The sequence below is a fragment of the Zonotrichia albicollis genome, chromosome 17 (assembly GCF_047830755.1).
Source record: "Zonotrichia albicollis isolate bZonAlb1 chromosome 17, bZonAlb1.hap1, whole genome shotgun sequence".
In the NCBI taxonomy this organism is placed as follows: Eukaryota; Metazoa; Chordata; class Aves; order Passeriformes; family Passerellidae; genus Zonotrichia; species Zonotrichia albicollis.
The window spans coordinates 574,770-593,402 of NC_133835.1; the positions used below are offsets into that span (position 1 = coordinate 574,770).

The 18,633-nt window shown below is 48.7% G+C and overlaps 1 protein-coding gene across 2 annotated transcripts in view; it reads right to left on the reverse strand.

Annotated features, from left to right (window-relative positions):
* LOC102067221 (fer-1-like protein 4) overlaps positions 1-18,633 on the reverse strand; it is a 58,008-nt gene that overhangs the window by 19,147 nt on the left and 20,228 nt on the right. The window contains exons 3-24 of one of the 2 annotated variants that reach the window (XM_074553880.1): positions 17,982-18,070; positions 16,536-16,635; positions 13,650-13,741; positions 13,004-13,045; positions 12,733-12,897; positions 12,402-12,462; positions 11,071-11,202; positions 10,890-10,952; positions 9,803-9,887; positions 9,368-9,527; positions 8,969-9,152; positions 8,012-8,198; positions 7,440-7,804; positions 6,991-7,099; positions 6,050-6,248; positions 5,200-5,320; positions 4,506-4,606; positions 3,845-3,932; positions 2,425-2,541; positions 1,160-1,312; positions 744-921; positions 15-139 (exon numbers count right to left, since the gene is read on the reverse strand). In XM_074553880.1, the coding sequence (XP_074409981.1) occupies positions 15-139; positions 744-921; positions 1,160-1,312; positions 2,425-2,541; positions 3,845-3,932; positions 4,506-4,606; positions 5,200-5,320; positions 6,050-6,248; positions 6,991-7,099; positions 7,440-7,804; positions 8,012-8,198; positions 8,969-9,152; positions 9,368-9,527; positions 9,803-9,887; positions 10,890-10,952; positions 11,071-11,202; positions 12,402-12,462; positions 12,733-12,897; positions 13,004-13,045; positions 13,650-13,741; positions 16,536-16,635; positions 17,982-18,070 (2,916 nt within the window). The remainder of the gene's footprint in view (positions 1-14; positions 140-743; positions 922-1,159; positions 1,313-2,424; positions 2,542-3,844; positions 3,933-4,505; positions 4,607-5,199; positions 5,321-6,049; positions 6,249-6,990; positions 7,100-7,439; positions 7,805-8,011; positions 8,199-8,968; positions 9,153-9,367; positions 9,528-9,802; positions 9,888-10,889; positions 10,953-11,070; positions 11,203-12,401; positions 12,463-12,732; positions 12,898-13,003; positions 13,046-13,649; positions 13,742-16,535; positions 16,636-17,981; positions 18,071-18,633) is intronic. The other variant, XM_074553878.1, reaches the window with a different exon arrangement.

The window sequence follows — 18,633 nt, forward strand, 5'->3', positions numbered from 1 at the left end:
TTAAGTGGTCTCACCCTGGTGGTCTGGCAATGGGTTGAAAACACCACTCTTGCAAATGGATCTGAAAGGCCATTATCATCTGCAGGTAGGATCCCTCGAGCCTGATACAGATGGGCTCGGAGCTGGAAATAGCTGAAGTCTGGTAAGAAAAAGAGGGAGGAAGTCCCCGACAAAGTCCTGTATGAGGCCAAAAAATGCCTGAAGGAGAAGGCCAGCCAGATAGGAGTGGGTGCATTCTGTGACAAATAGTTGCAAATAGGGGCTGTGGTTCTCCAGCCAGTACATCTCAAATGGTTTAGCCAAGCCAGACAAGCTCAGTGGGCTCCCCAGACACGTCTGGGAAGTACATGACGTGCGACATGTGAAATGTGCAGTGTTCTGCTATGAGCATCTGCTGTGGGGGAGCACCATCAAGCGTCATCAGAGGGGCAGAACTCATGCCCATTGCCAATTTGGCAGCACATTCATTGCCTACAAAGCACCCATTCTGTCTGGTGCTTTAGCTGTGAATGCGCAAATACATCCTCATGAGATCAAACTGGATGCGCCTATCCCAGTCGTGCCTTGGAGACAGCCCTAGATTAGGTTCTTATTCTCAGACATACTACAATTCTCAAATCACAGTGTGGCCTGAGGTGAAGGACTGTGAGGGGACAATGCACCACCACATACACTAATCCATGGATGGGACCTCTCAACTCCCTATTCTCCTGCTTATGTGAAGAACTGGTATCTGCACTCACCATCCCTGTTGAGCCGGCTGGGAGGGCTATATGCTGAGAGCTGGGCTATCTCCTGCTCACTTTCGGAAAGGAACTCCTCAGGCAACTCTGCCAAACAGTTTTTCACATATTTGGTTACCCCAAGCCACATGTAGATTTCCAGTTTGGCAAAGATCTCACCAGTGTGTAAGCCAGGAACCTGAAAGCACAGAAGGTTTAGTAGGTTTCACCTCTCAGACCAAGATGATCACCATCAGCCTGGGAAAGACCAAAGAGTACAGGAGAAAGAGCATCACATCAGCAGAGCTAAAAGGCAGTTGTGGAATGAGAGCTGTGTTTTCTTGTGAACTCGAGGATTTCAGGAAGGAGAGCTGAAAGCAAGGAGAAGGAAATAGTGTGAAGCAAGCAAGAGCACACTGTTTTTGTATAAACCCTACCTTCATAAAGACAGTCTGGATCTTTGCACAGTCTTTGCCTTTCTCCTCTTCAACTACTGAGTAGAGGATGTTTTGTGCAGGAATTCTGGCATATGCCACACGCCTGTTGTTGCTGAACATCCAGATGAGTACATCAGGGAGAGTGCACTGGGGCTGGAGGGAGGGAAGGGAGGAACGTCACAGCAGAAGAACAGCATGTGTCATCCTCCCTCCATTGACATGGTGAAAGCTTCATCTCCCCACAGGACGGACTGCTGAGCAATGGTGATTTAGAGAGCCAGAAATAAAGGACCTAACATTGGCCATGTACTTCTGAAAGTCAGCCCTGCAATATGGCTCTGGAGGTGTTGTGGTTTGACTCTGGCTGGCAACTCATCCCCATGCAGCCTGTCACACACTGTCCCTCAGTGTGATGGGAAACAGGATTCAAAATGTAAAATTGAAAGAAGTCATGGATTGAGATAAAAACAGTTTTATAGGGAAAGAAAAAGCTTCACACACAAGCAAAGCAAACCAAAGAATTCATTCCCCACTTCCTGTGGACAGGCAGATCTTCAACCATCCCCAGAAGACCAGAGCTCCATCACAGAAATGATGACTTGGGAAGAAAAACATCATCACTACAATTGTACATCACTCTACCCTCACATAGCTAAAGACGTGAAAATTATTTGACTTTACTTGGTGAAAGACTTCTCCAAACTTCAACAGCATCTGTCCACCTAATGTCAACAAACATGGTGTTCTGGTTGACACTACAGCACAACATGCCGATTTTTTCAGTTACTTAAAATGAAAAAGTGAAACTCTGAATGTGAAGAGTCTCTGCTATGGATGAGAATCTTACTCCAATACAAGTTTAAATCTGCAGAAAGCACCAAGAGTCAGATCCTGGTGGAAGTGCAGGCAGCACAAGCAAGGCTGCTTTCCAAGGCAAAACTGTCTGCTGCAGACAAGGCCTTGGGCTGATGGGGCGGAGAGGCCCAGGAGGTGTGGAGCTGGCCCTGCTCTGCCTCCTACCCACTACAAAGTTGCTTGGACCCCTGCCCCACCACCGACAGCCCTGCAAAGCTGCCAAGCCTTATCCCTCATTAGAGCTATCACAGGAAACATGGTAACTTCCAGTAGCTGGAACTTGGAATTTTACATAGCAGCAGAGGAAAAGCTTCAGCTCAGACTGGTGAGAGCCCGATCAGCCAGCTCAGTATCCCCTCCTTGCCTAACCTCTCCAGCTCAGAGCAGGGGTTCCCTCATAGCCACTGTACCTCTTTAGCCATGGAACGTATCTTTGCCAGGATCCTCCTTGTCTCCTTAACCTTCTCCTTGACATTATCTCGGGTCAGGTGCCGCCTCACACGGAGCCCCTGCTTTGCATACAGGATCTGAACACAAAATACAGCTGTTACACAACCAGCCATGCCCCACTGCCACCCCACATGGGGAGTCTGCAGGGAGCATATTGTGCTGACCAAGTCCATCTTGCCCCATTGCGCCCTGACGTCCACCATGGCTCACTGTCCAGTTGCTGAGAGGAAACCTCCATGAACCTGTCACAAGCCATTTAACAAAGGATGCCATGAACTGGAGACTACAGTAACTCATCAGCCTGGCCAATATAATCTGGTAACAGAAGTCCATAAGCTTTAAAATCATTTGGGGCAGAAAGTTGTCTAAGGAATAAACATTCCAGAAGCTGGTGTTCTAAGGCTCCAGATAGTGCCTGCAGGAGATCTTGGCCGAGGAGCAACTTGGGGCCACAGTAGTGTGGGATTATGAAGATGTAGTAAACTGCAACACAGGGCTTGGCTTTCACCATTATTAGTACATATCGGAGATAGTGTACACATCTGAAAAGAAACTTTGGGATGAATCAAAACTAATAATGAAATCCAGAAGAAATTCAGGGTGTACACCCACTATGGAGTGGAAAGGCCAGAAAATTCATCTCTTAGGTGAGTTCTCTCTTCCAGAGTCTCTCAGGCTTTGAAGAGTACCTCCACCACAGCTCAGGTGATGACGCACAAGGAAGCAGAGAGAAGGGAACTGGGATCCAGATATGACTAAATTTTATTTCCTGCTGCTGTCACTGCATTTTGGTCAGCTTTTCAAAGATTTATAGTCTCTCAGGGCCTATGACTCTACAGCTGTGCTGTGATGAAGGGTATGTAATTGTGCTCTCATTCATCTAGCTAGTCTTGTGTGCCGGGTGATAAGTGCCCAAGTGTTGCCCTTTCTAAGGACAGACAGATGAGTGGCTGTTGTAGACCTGCTGGATATGTACTCAGCCAAGGGGCTGAGTTTTCAGGAGTAGCGGATCTCAGTGAGCCACCACAAAACTGCCTGCAGGAATATGGTGCACCAAAAGGCCTCCAGCAACCTACTGGGCAGCAATATGCACATGCTCAACTACATATGCCCCAGTGGAGATGAAGAAAGGTATCAGGGCACAGCATCTGCACAGAAAAAGAGGCAGCCATGGCCAGACTCTCTCTCTTTTCCCTGTGCCGCAAATTGTATTGCTCTGAGCAGAACTGGGAGATGCTGTAGTAAAAGCCCATGACTGATACAGTGAGTTTTAGCTCCAGGTTTCCTTCTTAGCATCAGTTCCTGCTGATCCTCCAGAAGTTTCTCTAGAGCAGGGATTGCACAGGCTCCCACCAACCACCACCAAACCCCATGACTTACAATGTTGCGCATCAGGTATTTTGTCCGACATCTGTCCAGGTTATTTGGATGAGCCATTGTTTTTCTCTCTGTGCTGAGTGAATATTGCCTGCAATAAGAAAAGCAGCACAGACTCTGTATCCTCTGCACCCAGCATGTTGAGCACAGCTCACAACAGGGACACAAGCTCCAAATCCCTGGTACCAATCCAGATGTGTCAGGTGGCTCCATTTCTACAATGCCTTTTCTTCTGCAAGCTTGTCGGTTCAGAAGGTACACTGGGGATTCTCAGTACCTGAGGCTCCCTTTCTACTGTAGCACTGCAGACTGAAGTGCATAACAGCCCCTACAGGATAGTCATGGGGATTGAAACAGTGAGTGATCTTTTGACTGTGTGATTGAAAATAGTGAAGGAAATATCCTTCACATTTAGGAAAGACATGAGAGCCCAGGAGCACTGAAGCTCTCATTTATGACCCATCTGATTCTTAGAACAGGACTGCAGTCTCCTCTCCAAGCTTGAAGAGCTACAGAGAAGGTCCTTTTCCCAAGTCATCCTCATTTTCTTTTGCGCATCCACCTCAAAAGGAGAAGAGAGAAGGCTGCACACAGCTGAGGCAGAACATTATCTGACCTCCTAACCTGAAAACAAGAATCTTCAGGACATCAGGGACATGCTAACCTGCATCCACCTACAAATTCCTCCAGCACTTCTCTGAGCCGCTCTTCTGCTTTAGCTTTTGGTCTTCTCGAGAGCTTCTCCACATCATCCAACCCCTGCTCCTGCAGCGAAATTGCAGTATTCACAAAGCTTGCACCTGGCTGAGGGGTCAGAGTAAAACCTTGCAAGGATGCATTTGTCACAAATGGCTTATGCCTTTCTGCAGAGCTGGGATTCATGAGCTGCAGATCAGCACTATGCTGCCTGGGATTCTCCAGAGCCTGAGGGTAACCTTAGCATTTGTTGTTACAACACCTTGTGTCTCAGTCCTCAGGCAGCCACTAACATACATTGTGGCATACTTTCATATTTTCAAGCCAAAAGGGAAAGGCAAGGTCCTGGGGAGAGACTGCATCCCCTTCATGCTTGCCCAATCATCTGCCCAGGGCTCACACAGTTCAGCACTGACAGCAGAGGAACTTGTCACAGACATCATGTCACATCATTCATTCCTCCAGGAACCACCACTAGGCAGTTGCACATGAGTCCATGTGGCCTACCCAATCGTGTCTAAAGGGCAGGTGGGACTAAGCCCTGTGAGAGACATGGACTTGCATGGGGGGTGAGGACAGCAAACATCTCGCACAGCAACTGCACATGCAACAAAGCACACCAGGAAGGAGGATGACACAGACAAAAACTCTGAAAATGCTACCAGACGCTCTGCCAGTTTGACAATCCGGTTTGAAATGCAGAGTCTCCAGGTGTGATCCTCCCAGTAGCTCCATACATACACGCAGGGTTTTTCATGTGTCATGGGCAGGCAGCTGTATGACCTAAGGACAGCAGGCAGAGGAGGTTATGGTTACTGCTACAGAAAGCATATGCCATATCATAACACATGCACTTGCACATCCAGCAAGGGAGCAGAGGCGGAACTCTGTCTCCCTCATAGGGAATTTATTATCTGTTTTGGGCTCTGCACCATGGACATGGGTGCAAGCTGCTGGATCTGCCCTTTGCCATCCCAAACTAGCACACAGGGTTTCTAGTAGAGACAGCAACACATGCTTAGACAAATGAGGCTAGCAGGAGCATGGGAAGTTGCCAAGATTTCTCACTGCTATGGGACTCAGTAGTAGCAGGCACAGGCTGCACAACACAAAGACTAAGACATTGCCAGGCCTATGGGACAAACTAGGCAATATTCCCAGAACAAACATCAGAAGAGCTTCTGTATGTGTCTTGTCTGCTCAACATAGGATAGCATATGCCAAGAGTACTCCTCTCCTTCCTCACTGGGATGGCTGTTTTTGACAGGTCTCAGTTTCCTTGGGACCCCATCCTTGGCCATCTGCAAACATCAAGTAGACACCATAGGGCTCGTAGAGCTAGTGGGAAATCCCAGCCAGCTAGGCCATGGCAAGCTGCAGGATTGCAAGGAAGGGAAACCTATGATGCATTAGATGTTATTAGAGCAGACCTCTAATAACATCTGGAACAACCAATGTGGGAAGCTGTCACAGCTCCAAGAAAGGTGGAATAGAAAGATATAGAAGACTTACTTGTCATATTCCGTGGGCTCTGGTCTCTGACTCTTTGTAACTGATTTGTTCATTGCTGCTAAAGCTGGAGTCAGCATTTCAGCATCCAGCTCACCATCTGAACCAGCATCCAGTAAAGGCTGCCTTTCTTCTTTCACTTCTCCCTTTTCCACTTTTTGCCATCCTTTGGTCACAACCTCTTCACATTTGCCATAGTTTCCTTGAAGGTGAGCATTAAATTATAAACAGGTAAGTGGGATCACTCAGGTGTTTTTAGAAAAGACGTTTTCTAGCTGGCAATACCAGATTCTTGGCAGGAAGACTGCCACAGAGGCATTTAGTTCTTTGGGAACTAGTAGTTGTGTCCAACCATTGGCACATCACATGGACAACCAGGAGGTCCGAGAGGGAGCTGGGCAATTGCAAGGAGGTCCTTGTGTATCAGTTCTATCAGCTCCACCAAGTGCCTGCGGACTACCATCTACATCCCTACACTGGGACCAGTTCTATCAGCTCCTCAAGCACTATCTCAGCATCAAGCATCTTCACCCGTCCAGCTTAGCAGGTGAGGGCTTTGACCCACTCTCAGACCATTGTTTCCCCATTGCTTGTTGTCATATCCCCTCAGTGCCAGATGGCCAACCCCAGTATCCCAGCTTTCCCTCCTTTTTTTCCCTTTCTTGCTACCAAATTCTTCTACTTCTTTGTACTCCTACTTACTAGAAGAGTTTCCTCAAACTTTCCCAAAACAGGTATTTCCACAAATGGTGCAAATCTCCAGTCCCATAGAAGACATTCAGGGTTTTAGTAAAGCACTGTGCACACTCCCTGGACTCATTCCTCATCTTTCCCAGCTTCCTGAGCTGACTTGACAGGGCAGTATGAAGAACTGACTTGCCTGTCAGAGGGAGCTTCACACTGTTCCCATAGTTTCTGGACGTGGGGCCCTGGGGAATACACACCTATAGAGACTTCAAAGTTGACAGGTTTCGAGCTGAGAGAGGAGTCCATCATAGTGGCTTCAAAGAAGGCAGCAAAGAGAAGGAATTCATCCTTTCTCCCCAACACATTCTGAGCAAGGAGACAGAAATCAGCTTGAGACCCTTGTGTGCCAAAGCACTGCCTGAGCACCAGGGCATAACTGATGTCTGCCAGCCCTTCCACAGGACCTCAGCAGGATGCTGCTGAGATTACCACTGGTCTGCCAGAAGCAGGATAGGATTTCTTGGAAATCCTGAGGTGTTGGTGCAGAGCCATGGATTGGCTGATGCTTGTGTGAAGCCACTGAGCAGGTTGTAGGCTAAGGGATGGCTACTGCATCAACACTGATGTCTCCCACCTTGCCTCTTTCCCTTCAGAGATGTGCATGCCAAAGACTGGCATGGATCAGCCATGTAAGCACAGAACTCACCTCAGGGAGTGGATGAAGCTCTTCCACCTCCACAGTGACCTCCCTGGGCTGCTCAGCCTCCTGAGAGCTCCCAGCCTCCCCCTCTCCCTGCAGCTGGCTCAGTTCTTTAGTTTTCTCCTTGGATTTTTTACTTTTCTTCTTCAGCTTCATTTTTCTCAGGGCGCCTCTCGTCCGGTACCCAAGCTTCCTCTCTGCTGCACTGGGGCTGCTGAAGATCTCCACTGTGATGGCCATGAGGATGCGCCCACGGTAGAAGATGCCCTCACCCATGCCTTCATTGAGGTCTTTGTGGACATCCCGCAGAGTTGAGTTCTGGGGGGAGCCATACAGGTTCACCCAGGCTGGGCCAAATGTGGGGTTAAAGCCTGCAGAGACAGAGACAGGGTTTCATTATGCTCCAGGGTGCTGCTGCCGAAAGACCTCCCCAAAAAGGACTGCCCAGGACACCAGAGTGTCAGCGTGCTTCAGCCACTTTTGCTCCCAGCCCCAGGACACCAGCATGCCAAGCAGAAAGTGCATGGCACAGGGCTGCCCAAGACATCCTTCCCCAAGGCAGCCATGCCAAGCCTCACCATTCCTGTCAGGGTCTGAGATCTCCTGCAGGTCAATGTAGTGTGTAGCAATGGCCACATCACCGACATTGGCATCATCCAGCACCTGGACTTTTATCTTCCTGGACAGAGGTGGGAACATCTCAATGAAACTGATCTGTTCGTTCCACTCGGGCTCAGTGGTGCTAGTGTCTACTGACGTTTCCCCCTGGGAAGAAGAAGGTGTGAAAGTGTCACCGTCCCAACTGGTGCCCAGAGAAAGGGATGCCTCAAAGCTTGTCTTGGAATGGCATGCACTCTTGTACCACCTGCAGACAGTGACAGGCAGGCTCTGGGTGTGGCAGTGTCCCTGCTCCTATCCCCATTCCTGCAATTCCTCTCTGTTTCATTAATGGGGCCTGTCCCAAGGCCCTGGCATGACCTACACAATCAAGGGAATGCAAACAAGCAGCAGACTCATAGGTATCTAAGGGCTGCCTGGAGCACTCCAGGCCCACAAGACTGCCAATCAGGGATTGATTCTCCTATTAATGGATATAATGGGATCAAAAAGCCTGACCTTGTGTGCAAAAACTGGGTCATTATCTGAGTAAAGTCTCTCAAGGGTCTCAGGCTGAGCCCAGCTTGAGACAGAAAAAGGACTTCTGCTCCAGGATTTATCCCTGTATTTTAAGGATATGAATATCTGCCTGCAAAGCCAGTAGCTCAGCCAGTAGCTGTGCTCAGGGCTGAGGATGTCCTATAAGCAGCACTCTGTAGAGACAAAAGCAGAGAACAGCCTTCTCATTCAGACATTGCACAGCCATGGCCACACAGCTCAGACCACTGCTAAAGGCAGCAACACTTGAGCTCTCCCAGCCTATTTTCAGTGGGATTGCTGTGCCTCATGGAGGCTCCTGGCACCATGAGCCCACCACGTGCTGCCACACAGCCAAGGGAGAATCAGCCTGTCCCAACACAGCTTCCCCTCAGACTCACCTGCTGCCCACAGAATGAGACCTGCACATATGGGTCGATAAAGACTTTTCTCTCCCCGATGATCTTGGAGATACCACCCATGATGCCTGCTCTCATGCTGGGCAGGCCCTCAGCACGATAGAGTTTGATGCAGACCCTGGCCCAAGGTCTCTCTGCAGGGACTCTCTTAGGCAGCAGCAGATTCCTGAAAGACAAACTCATGTTCTGCCTCTCTCCTGGAGTCCACGAACACAATGATGGGAAATTCACTGACTTGCAGGAAGATTGGATCTTGCCTCACCACAGGTCTTTTTCACTGGGTCTTTGCCCATCAGAAGAGGGGAAAATGGGAAAAAAAGGTTGTGTGAAGAGAGACATGGCAGTGTTTCCCAGGGCCATGCAAGATCCCACTGCACCTACCTTTCAATGTCCTCATCCTGGTTCCTGGAATAGGTGGGAAGGGAGCCCACAATATCCCCGCGTGCAGAGACAGAGATGTTGCACTTCACAAAGCCTTTCACGCCAGCCTGGGTGTCCATGGGGTCACTGATAACAGCCCACTTCTGGAAAAACCTGTGATCTGAGAGGGAAGAGGAGGAGTTTCCTAGGGAGCAGCTAGGTTACCATTTCACATCCAGCTCTGTCTGCACAGACTGCTCTGGCCCTGACCTGCCTCTGAAGGTGCAGAAGGTGTCACCTGCCTTCCGACAGCTGGGTGGAGAAGCAAGCTCAGATCTTCATGCAAACTAAGTACTTTAAAACCAGGGCCTTGACCAGACCCATCAGAGCATGAAGGAAACACCAGTTTCACACAGAGCCAGGATCAGACACAGGTATGTGGTGCAGTTCTCATACCTGGCTGGCTGTACACTGTCTCAACATCCATCTTGAACGTTCCTATGCAAGTTCCCAGAAATGGTATCTTCTTTGAATGAAAAACCTGCAGACAACACAAGTTCCCCTGAGCACCATGAGGTATGGACAGCCAGGTGACACATCCAGATATCTCTGAGGAACACAGGGCTGCCAAGAGGTGTTCCAAAGCACAGCTGAGGCAGTGGTTGCAAGCTCTTCATGCAGATTGACTCATCTGTGTTAGCTGTAGGACCAACCCTTTCCTACCCAACCACTCCCACAAAGCCCACCAGCCCATAGCCCACAGTCAAACCTAGACCGAGGCAGGCATGTGCAAACAATTCAGCTTCTGCAGTCCCAGGTAAGCCACAGCCCAACAATGGAGATAGGACAGATCTGTTTTCCCACAGGAAGTCCTTGTGTCCGTATCCTGCTGGGTTAGGGCAGAGCCATGACTCCACCAGGCCAGCATCTCTCCCAAAACCCAGGTCTTGCTCAGTTCTTGCCGAACTCTCGGCAGCAGAAGAGTATTTCACAAGGAAAGTATTGGAGGCCACTTGGCAAAGGGCGTGCTGGCTGGGTTTAGCTATCTTCAGAATATCCCTGTGTCTTGGGAAAGTCTTTGTGCTTTGTGCCAAGGGATTTTCAAACTCTCTGCCTGCTTGGGCTTTTCTACATCACAAATAATTTCTGATTTCCCCCCACATCCGTCACTTACCTTCAGGACCTGCAGGATGAGACTCCAGGGTAAGGGGGCAGTAGGGAATTGCTGCCAAATAGCAGGGCAACAAGGGAAAAAGGCAAGAAAGTGCCCCAGAGGCCCCACTGCAGTCACAGGGTGATGAAAAACCCTTACCTGGAGGAGTTGGGAAGGCAACACTGCCCAGCGCTGGCTCAGAGCAGGGCTAGGTATCTGCCCCAGTGTAGCCACAGGAAGGCCCTGTGGCTCTCTGTGGGCAGGTGATTCCAGCTGGAACACCTTGATGATATTGGTAGCTTTGCATTGCCCATTGCACCCAGTGTCTACACACAGAAGTATCAGGCTGTACCGCTAACCAGTGAAAGATGAAGAGGAAGACATACATACCGAGATCTCTATGAGTCTGTGCAGTAAAATGTCCCTTGGCTCATAGAAGTCAAACAAAAAATACTGGAAGAGAAGAGCAAGACAGCTTAGCCCCAGGCTTCCAGGCATCCCTCGCAAGGATGGTCCCAGGCACTCGGGACATTGGTGGGGCAAGGACAGAGCCTCTCTCCATGTCACATACTTCGTTGTAGAAGGGGCAGTTTGTTGACTTCTGTGTTGCCGTATGCCTCTTTTCTTCTCCCACCTTGACTACAACAAAGGGGTTGATGTTCACCCCCACCAACTTCTGTGCTTCAATTACATTAATCCCAACCTGAGAAAATATGGGAGAAAACCAGCACTCTCCTTGTCTGAATCAGCACTCTCCTTGTTTACATCTCCATCCTGAGATTGTTTCAAGAATACCAGTATGCACATGTACAGGGCAGTCTCAATTCAGAGCTGGATGCCTAGGGCAGGCAAAAGCATACCTGCTGAAATCTACTGCAGCCAGGAGAGACCATAGTAGTGTTTGAGATACTTGTTTCTTTCAGACAAGCAAGGAAATAAAGTGTAAGAGCCCCAGTACTTTTGATAAGAGCTGACCTTCCCAGCAGCACCTGTACCCTCAGTTTCTGATCCCAAGTGGCTGAAAACCCACTGCTCCCACATGAGAGGGTCCACAGGGCATCTTGGAGAAGATGCTTTTTGTATCTTCTATTAATACTCTTCTTTGAATCCTACTGAGATGGGCTCCATTGGAGAGACTGGAATGTGGCTGCTTCAGATTTACTTACATTTACTGCAACTGCTTACGAGTCTAAGATATAAAAGAAATGTTCTCACATTTGCTCTTAGTACAAGCAAATAGACCATGGTTAAGGTACAGAATGATTGCTTCAAGAGAATGATGTCAGTAAATTCAATCATCACAAAAACTTCCTGCTTGGTTGATCGGACAAAATGTGAGTCCATGTTTACTTAGAACCAGAGGAAGATTTATATCCATAGCCATGCTGGGAGACTTGCCTTGAAATCAATTTAGCCGGATATGAGATAATCAGCCAGAGCCACTGCTTCCTAACAGACTTCTGGCATGTTCAAGCAAGCCCCCACACAGCCCTCTGGCCCTGGTCGTGTCCCACAGCTGTCCCTAAGGAAGACGGACAAGACCCTGGCAGAAAGCTGGCAGGCACCATCCCTGCCTGGGTACTCTCTGAAGCTCTGCTCAGGCAGTGTTTTGCAATGGCACATGTAGCTGATTCCCTTCTCCTGTTTATCCATAGCTAACTACATGGGCTTACTGATACTGTGGCCAGCACTCATGGATGCAGTTCATTCTGCATGCCGTACATGGATGCAGGGAATCTTACATCTTGCCCAGGGAAGTCACACAAAGCATGATGGTCTTCATGCTAGAGGCCTTGGCAAATTATGTGTCAATTGGAGAAGCCCAGGCCTCCAGCAAGGCAGAAAGGGACTGGCTGCAGGGCTAGAGGCAGCTATGGGGACATGCACCCAGTGCTGCACTACCTGGAAACTCTGCGGCGTTGGGATGGCAAAGAGGTCCCGTGCGGAGCAGAGTCTGGAGCGGCTGCACAGAAAAAAAAGCCCAGGTGAGCAGGTGTCCTTGTCAACATGAACCCTGAGTAAGTCCCCACCAAGGGAAGCAACAGAAAATAATGGCTCATTGCCTTGGGAATGAGCAAATCCCCAACACACCCTATCTAGGGCCTTCAGAGATAGAAGTTTTCTGACATTTTGCCAAAGCAGATTGTCATGAGCTGCAGGAATTCCTCAGGATGTGACACTTTCTACACCAGGACCCAAGCAAGGGCAAATAAGAAGACCATGCTGTGGATACCTCTTCACAGGGCTGAAGATTATGCCTGAGGCTTCAATCTCAGATGTATCATAGAAATCTTCCTCCTCTTCCTCTTCTTCATCAGTCTCCAGACCTTTTGCCAGCTTCCTGCCTAGTGCAGCAGCCTTCTTGTCCAGTTCCTTCGCTCTCAGCCACTGGGCAGTCCTGCAAGCCCCGCAGCATGCCATGAGTCATACATCAGCCCTCACAAGTGGGCTGTTCACTGCCCTCCATCCAGGAGGGTGAGCCAAGACATTCAAGGGCTACTTACTCCAGCTGCTCAAATCCAGGATTTTGGATTATTGACTCCGAACTGTAAAAAAACAAAAGATGCTTTTCTGTAAAGACCAGTGTGCCACGGCTGTTTTCTGACTCATTTAATGAACAGTGCCCCAGCCACTCTCCTGTTTATTTTTTGGCAGGGACACCAGCAATTTTTTCCTAAGCTTATCCACTGTCCACCCCATGTGTCTGCTGTTTTCTCTCTAGTTCCACAAGTTGAACTCTGCAGGCCTTGCTACTGCCTGTCATCGTGTTTGCCCAGAAACCTACGACTCCCCTGGCTTTGGGCATTACCAGCATGCATGGTGCATGGAATTACTGGAGGCCAAAACCATGCTCTCTGCAACTTTGCAACCACAAGCCAGGAGGGCTGCAGAAATGCTCTCAAGTCTCTCCTAGGGAGTCCCAGGACTCCCAGCACCTACAGTGGACCATTGCAGTCAAAGGCTCGTTGTGATAACAAGGAATCTCTCTATCCTAGAGTCCTGCTCCCTTATTGCTGCTGTAGAGTTGAGATGCATCAGCCTGGCCAGAAGTGGAGAGTAAATGAGGCTGGATTGCATCCCAAAGGCTGCCACTGACAAAGGCAGCTGTACAGACTGCCTGGAAATTTGCTCTTCCTAGGATTTCCATACCTGTCTTTTATAAGATAGGCAAAATCCTCTTCAACCCAGCTCCCCGCTGAGCTATTTGGAGGCTGGTAGCGCAAATCCAACTCAATGTAGATCTACAAAGCAGAAAGTGAAAGGGCCTGAGAGCTTGGTAGCCACAAAACAAAGGCAAAAATGTCACAAAAAAGAGAAAGTGGGACATGGAAGAAAAAAAGTGAGAAGCATCCCCACAAGAAGCATATTTATACCAGACTCCCATTGTCTGCCTCCACCAATAGGCTAGACATAACAAAACTCCCTCCTCCACAGCTTCTTAAATTCCATATTTCATTGAATAAAAGCTGGCTCAACTTTACAAATCTCCCATAAAGAGGCCCAGAGAATAGCCTCGAGGCATTTTTGACAAGGGAACTGGGGAGAGAGAGCCCTGCACAATAACATGCAGGGATTTGGAGCAGTCTCTCTGGAGGAAGCACAAGACAGCTGGCAGAGGATCCTAGCAAGCTAGGAATCCCTAGCTTGGATTAAAATGCTGGAGAAGCCACCAACACATCAAGAGCCTGCATCACAAGAGACAAGGAAGGACAGCCAGAGACGCACAGAGCACGCTGGGTATTGGCACAGCCAACACAGGTCTAACACCCTTGGTCTGCAGGTGGCAGCGTGATCTCAAACCAACATATACACAAATGATTTCCCAGCAGAGGCCAAAAACACTAGCATGGAGGAGATCATTCCTTAGTAGGCTGAAGGGTATGTACTCTGGGTTCGGAGCTCAATCTCTGGAAAATGCATATTTCTGGGAAAAGAAATGCAGCCCAAGAAATCAGCAGTACGGTGATCAGGAGAGACAGCAGAAAAGACTGGAGGGTGAAGAAGCCTGAGACGAAGCTGGATGAAAAGCTAAGGGCCTAAAAACACTCCTTCAAATCACCAGGAGAAGAGGTGCAAGTAACTCTAGTCCCAGAGGAGAACTGGATTTGGACTAGCAGGAAGTCTAATGGTTTATTCCCACTTTTCTAAAGGAGCAGCCTCTCTCTTGGGGTCGTGTCTCTTCCAAGCTGAGCTGAGAGGGTCCCAGGCTCCACTTGAATGAGCATCTTGTCTGCCCTATTTCTATCCCCTGCAGCTGTTGTGCCGCCAGGGTTGCACAATCCAAAACTAACCCAGCAAAACTGAATGTGGTTGGGTTTTGGCTGGAGCAGCTCATCAGCACATGTGTGTTGGGAAGGATGAAAGTTTGACAAGAAAGTCTCACAGATATGTATGCTTAGCAGAAAGATTTTTAAATGTAGAGTCTGATGAAGGAATAGAGATGGAAGCAAGTTTTGACACAGAAGAAAAGAATTGCTGAGCCAGTGTTGCTGGCTAACCAAGGAGGCAAAGGGTTTGTTGGTTGGAAGGGGTTTTTATGACTTAGAGCAAAGGATAAACCCACCTCAAACAAGATGTTTTACCAAGCAAGAAAATAGCACAGGCAAACAAGCCTGCTGGTGTGGGAAGTAGAAAAAAGGTCTCAGAATTTTCCACTGCAAGAAAACTGAATAACAACTTCTAGCTTAAACTGTAATGAACTAACTTTTAGTGATTGGAGAATTGTAACATGAATATGGTAATTACAGTAGTTATGATAGGCTATAGATAACAGTTATGGTACAGATTGGTTCTGCTGTATTAAGATGCTCAGCAAAGAAGAGTATATAATGCAATGTAACCAAAACCAAAGAGTCTCCAGGCCTGCCTGCAGCTGGAGCTGACAACTGTAGGCACAGGCACTGTTGCCCACGACCCTGGACTGCTGTAACCTCTTGGATGGAATAAACTGCATTTTGGAGAGCCACCTTGAGTCACACATCTCTCATTTAGGCTGTTACACGTGTTGCTGTTAGCACAAGGGAAGAGGCACCTGGGGCAAAGGACTGGGCCACATTGTACCTCTAACCTTACACAATGGAGTCCCTTCAAACCATCACCAGCACCAAGAGGTGAGTCTAATCCCTGTCTCTTTGCTGGCATGAACATTTATCCAGTGAGGTGCATGGGTTAAAAATCATCCTGGAAATGGTCAATTTCAATCTGGACCTGCTCCAGGAGTCCAGTAACACCAGCAGTTTGTGCCTGTGCCACTCAGGCTGGTGGTCTGGTGGCCACAGAGCTTGCATACCATGTGACACCATGTGGTTTAGTCATACTGCCAGTGTGAAGAGCAAGCAGAGAGCACCTTGCAGGACCACTGCCTCCGCCTCTGCTCTTCCTGCCTGCCAGCTGCCCTGGCACAGGTGTGGCAGTCTGGAACCCACTGAGCTGTGTCTGCACGCCCAGCTGGCAGGAAACAGCTCATTTTAGGGTGGGGTTCTTCTTCTACAAGTGCAAAGGACTGACTGAGCCCCACTGCCGGGGTGGAGGAGAGCAGGATCCGCAGAGCAGATGGGCAGTCAGGTGTCAGTGACACTCATGCTGTCCCAGACACTCATTAAGCCATCCAGCTAATGCTAGTGTTTAACCAAAAAGCTTGCTGGGGGTTCCAAGGCACGCTACCACCTTCCACCTCACTCCATCGCTGCAGCAGCCCATACACATGCACTTCATGGTGCATGAAGCAGAGAAGATGCCACTTCCTACATCCATTTCCCAGAGTTGAGAAGGCTTTATGAAGCCTCCCTCTGTTCATTCAGGCCCTTGACAGTTCTCCAGGAGCCCCAGCCCAACCCATGCATTTGTAGATGCTCCAAGAAACCTCTTGGTGGATGTGAAGTGTCTGTGCAGAGATGGCATAAATGCCACAATGCTTCCAGCTCAAACAGCATTTTGGATTCCCCCTCAGTCCCCAGTCCACCTGGAGAGTACCATGTGAAGTTTCCCAAAAAGCCTTACTGACTGCTGATAGCAGGCTGTCCTTGGAGAACTTACATCAGTGACTCTGTTGCTCTTGTCCACAAGGGACTCACACAGGATTAGTCTTCCAGATGTCATCAGGCGCTGAAGGCTGAGGACAAGGGTACCGAGCAGCCTGGTGAAAGGAATGAGGGATTTGTCTTTACAAACTGTGGGTTTGCTGGTAGATAAAACTAGTACTGAGGGATAAAAGAAACAATGGGAAGGATTCCACTGATTGATGAATGGAATGAGAGATTTGTCTTTACAAACAGTGAGTCTGATGATAAATAAAGTTAGATACAAAAAGATAAAAGAAGAACTATACATTCCATAGAAATTCCATAGATTGACACAAAGGAAAAAAAAGGGGGTAGGGGTATACAAATTACAAGGGAGTCATAGGTATTAGGCATTTCGGGAAGTCTGTACCTCTCAAGTACGCCAGCCAATGGGGAAAAAGAGAAGGGAAATGTGGCTGGGAATTCAGGACAAAAAGGAGGCTGTATCCTCTAACAATTTGAGAGATCCCATGGAAAACACCCATGACCTCTCCCTTTATTCAAACAAAGCTACAGGACTCCTCTGTCTTCTTTGTGGACATAAACCTATGGTGTTTGTGGATTAATTTTCCTAACACTGGAATAAAAAGAGAGACTGCAACAACACCGTACATAGCATCAGTGCCTACATCCTGGGGAGAACTGGGACCTCCACTCTCCCACTCAGGCCCTCGGAGCTGCCCTGAAGTGTTTTCCATAGGGAGTCGGGCAGCTGAATACCTGAGACTGACCCTGCAGCAGGTCCTGCCTTTTCCCCAGGCAGCTACTTGCAACTGAGCTGCCACAGATGGTTAAAGGTTTGTGCAGATCCAGACTCGTGGAGTGCGAAGGAGATCTCCCCGTCATCTCCATTCTTGGGTTTCCCTGCTGTGTTTTACAACTGTTGGAATAGCCACTGAGTTGACAATGTGCCTGTGCCACCTAGAAGCATTTTAAATTCTGGCTGATCTTTTCTGATCTTTTAAATTGAAATTGCTGTCTTTTTAAAGGTTAAACCATAACACAATGCATTCATGGCTTTTCTACACCAACAGATATGTTGAATTTGGGTGCAGCATGGTCACAGTCACAAGGATGTTCAGGATGACAGTAGGTCCTCAGTCTGCAGCAAGACCTGCCTTTGTAGCTGTTTTTTAGGGCCTTGTTTAACCTTTGTCCCAGCTGAAGGTCTGATCTGGATCCTTATGTAGTCCCTGTTACTGCTGGCACAGCTAAATCATTTCCCTTATTTAACTTAATATATACAGTATTGCTGCCCCACCAGAACAACCAGCTCCATCCTTCCTCTAAAAGTGGCATTCTGCTCATCTTCTTTCCATCAAATTTTCAATAAACATTTTCTACTTCCAGAAGACAATGTAAAGACCAGTATGTCTTCTCCCCCACCTCTACTGGTCACCCCAGCAATCAAAGGACCCACCTGTTACTGAAAACCTTGCTGCAGTTGTAAACCTTAATGGACAGCATTTCACCCATGACAAGCTTCCCATAGTGCGGCCAGCGAAAGAGCTGCAAACAAATGGAGCAAGAAGGGATGACAACTTTCCTATGTCTCATGGCTGGTTGGCTCCCCTGTGAGGTGATCAAGTCCATGGATATGGTGAAAAGCAGCTGTGATGGGAAGTTACTTTCCTGCTGGCCAGGCATAGAGCCCCTCCAGCAGCACAGAACCACAAGCCAGAAGTCAGAAGTTCTGCTGCTCTGCTACAGAAGTCAAAGCAGCACCACCCTGGAAAAAGAAGGATGATTGTGCCTGCTGGAGTTCCTGAGCTGGCAGGTTGTGGAGTGAGACAGAACATGGGAACGTACAGAGGTGCTTGGGGAGAAGTGACCACCCAGGCAGGGAGTCATCTGGCTTAGAGAAAAGCTGCAAAAGCTGCACTCTGAGGCTTCAACTCACCACACATCCAAAACAGTGGCTGTGCCTGCTGCTCCCTGCCACCTTCACTGCCTTTCCCCAGGCAGCACATTGGCACTGGGACTTGAGCAAGGGACAGGTGGGAACCACCCACTGGCACAGCACAGGTGGGCTGTCACAGGCTTCAGTGGGGATGGCACTGAAGGAACAGACA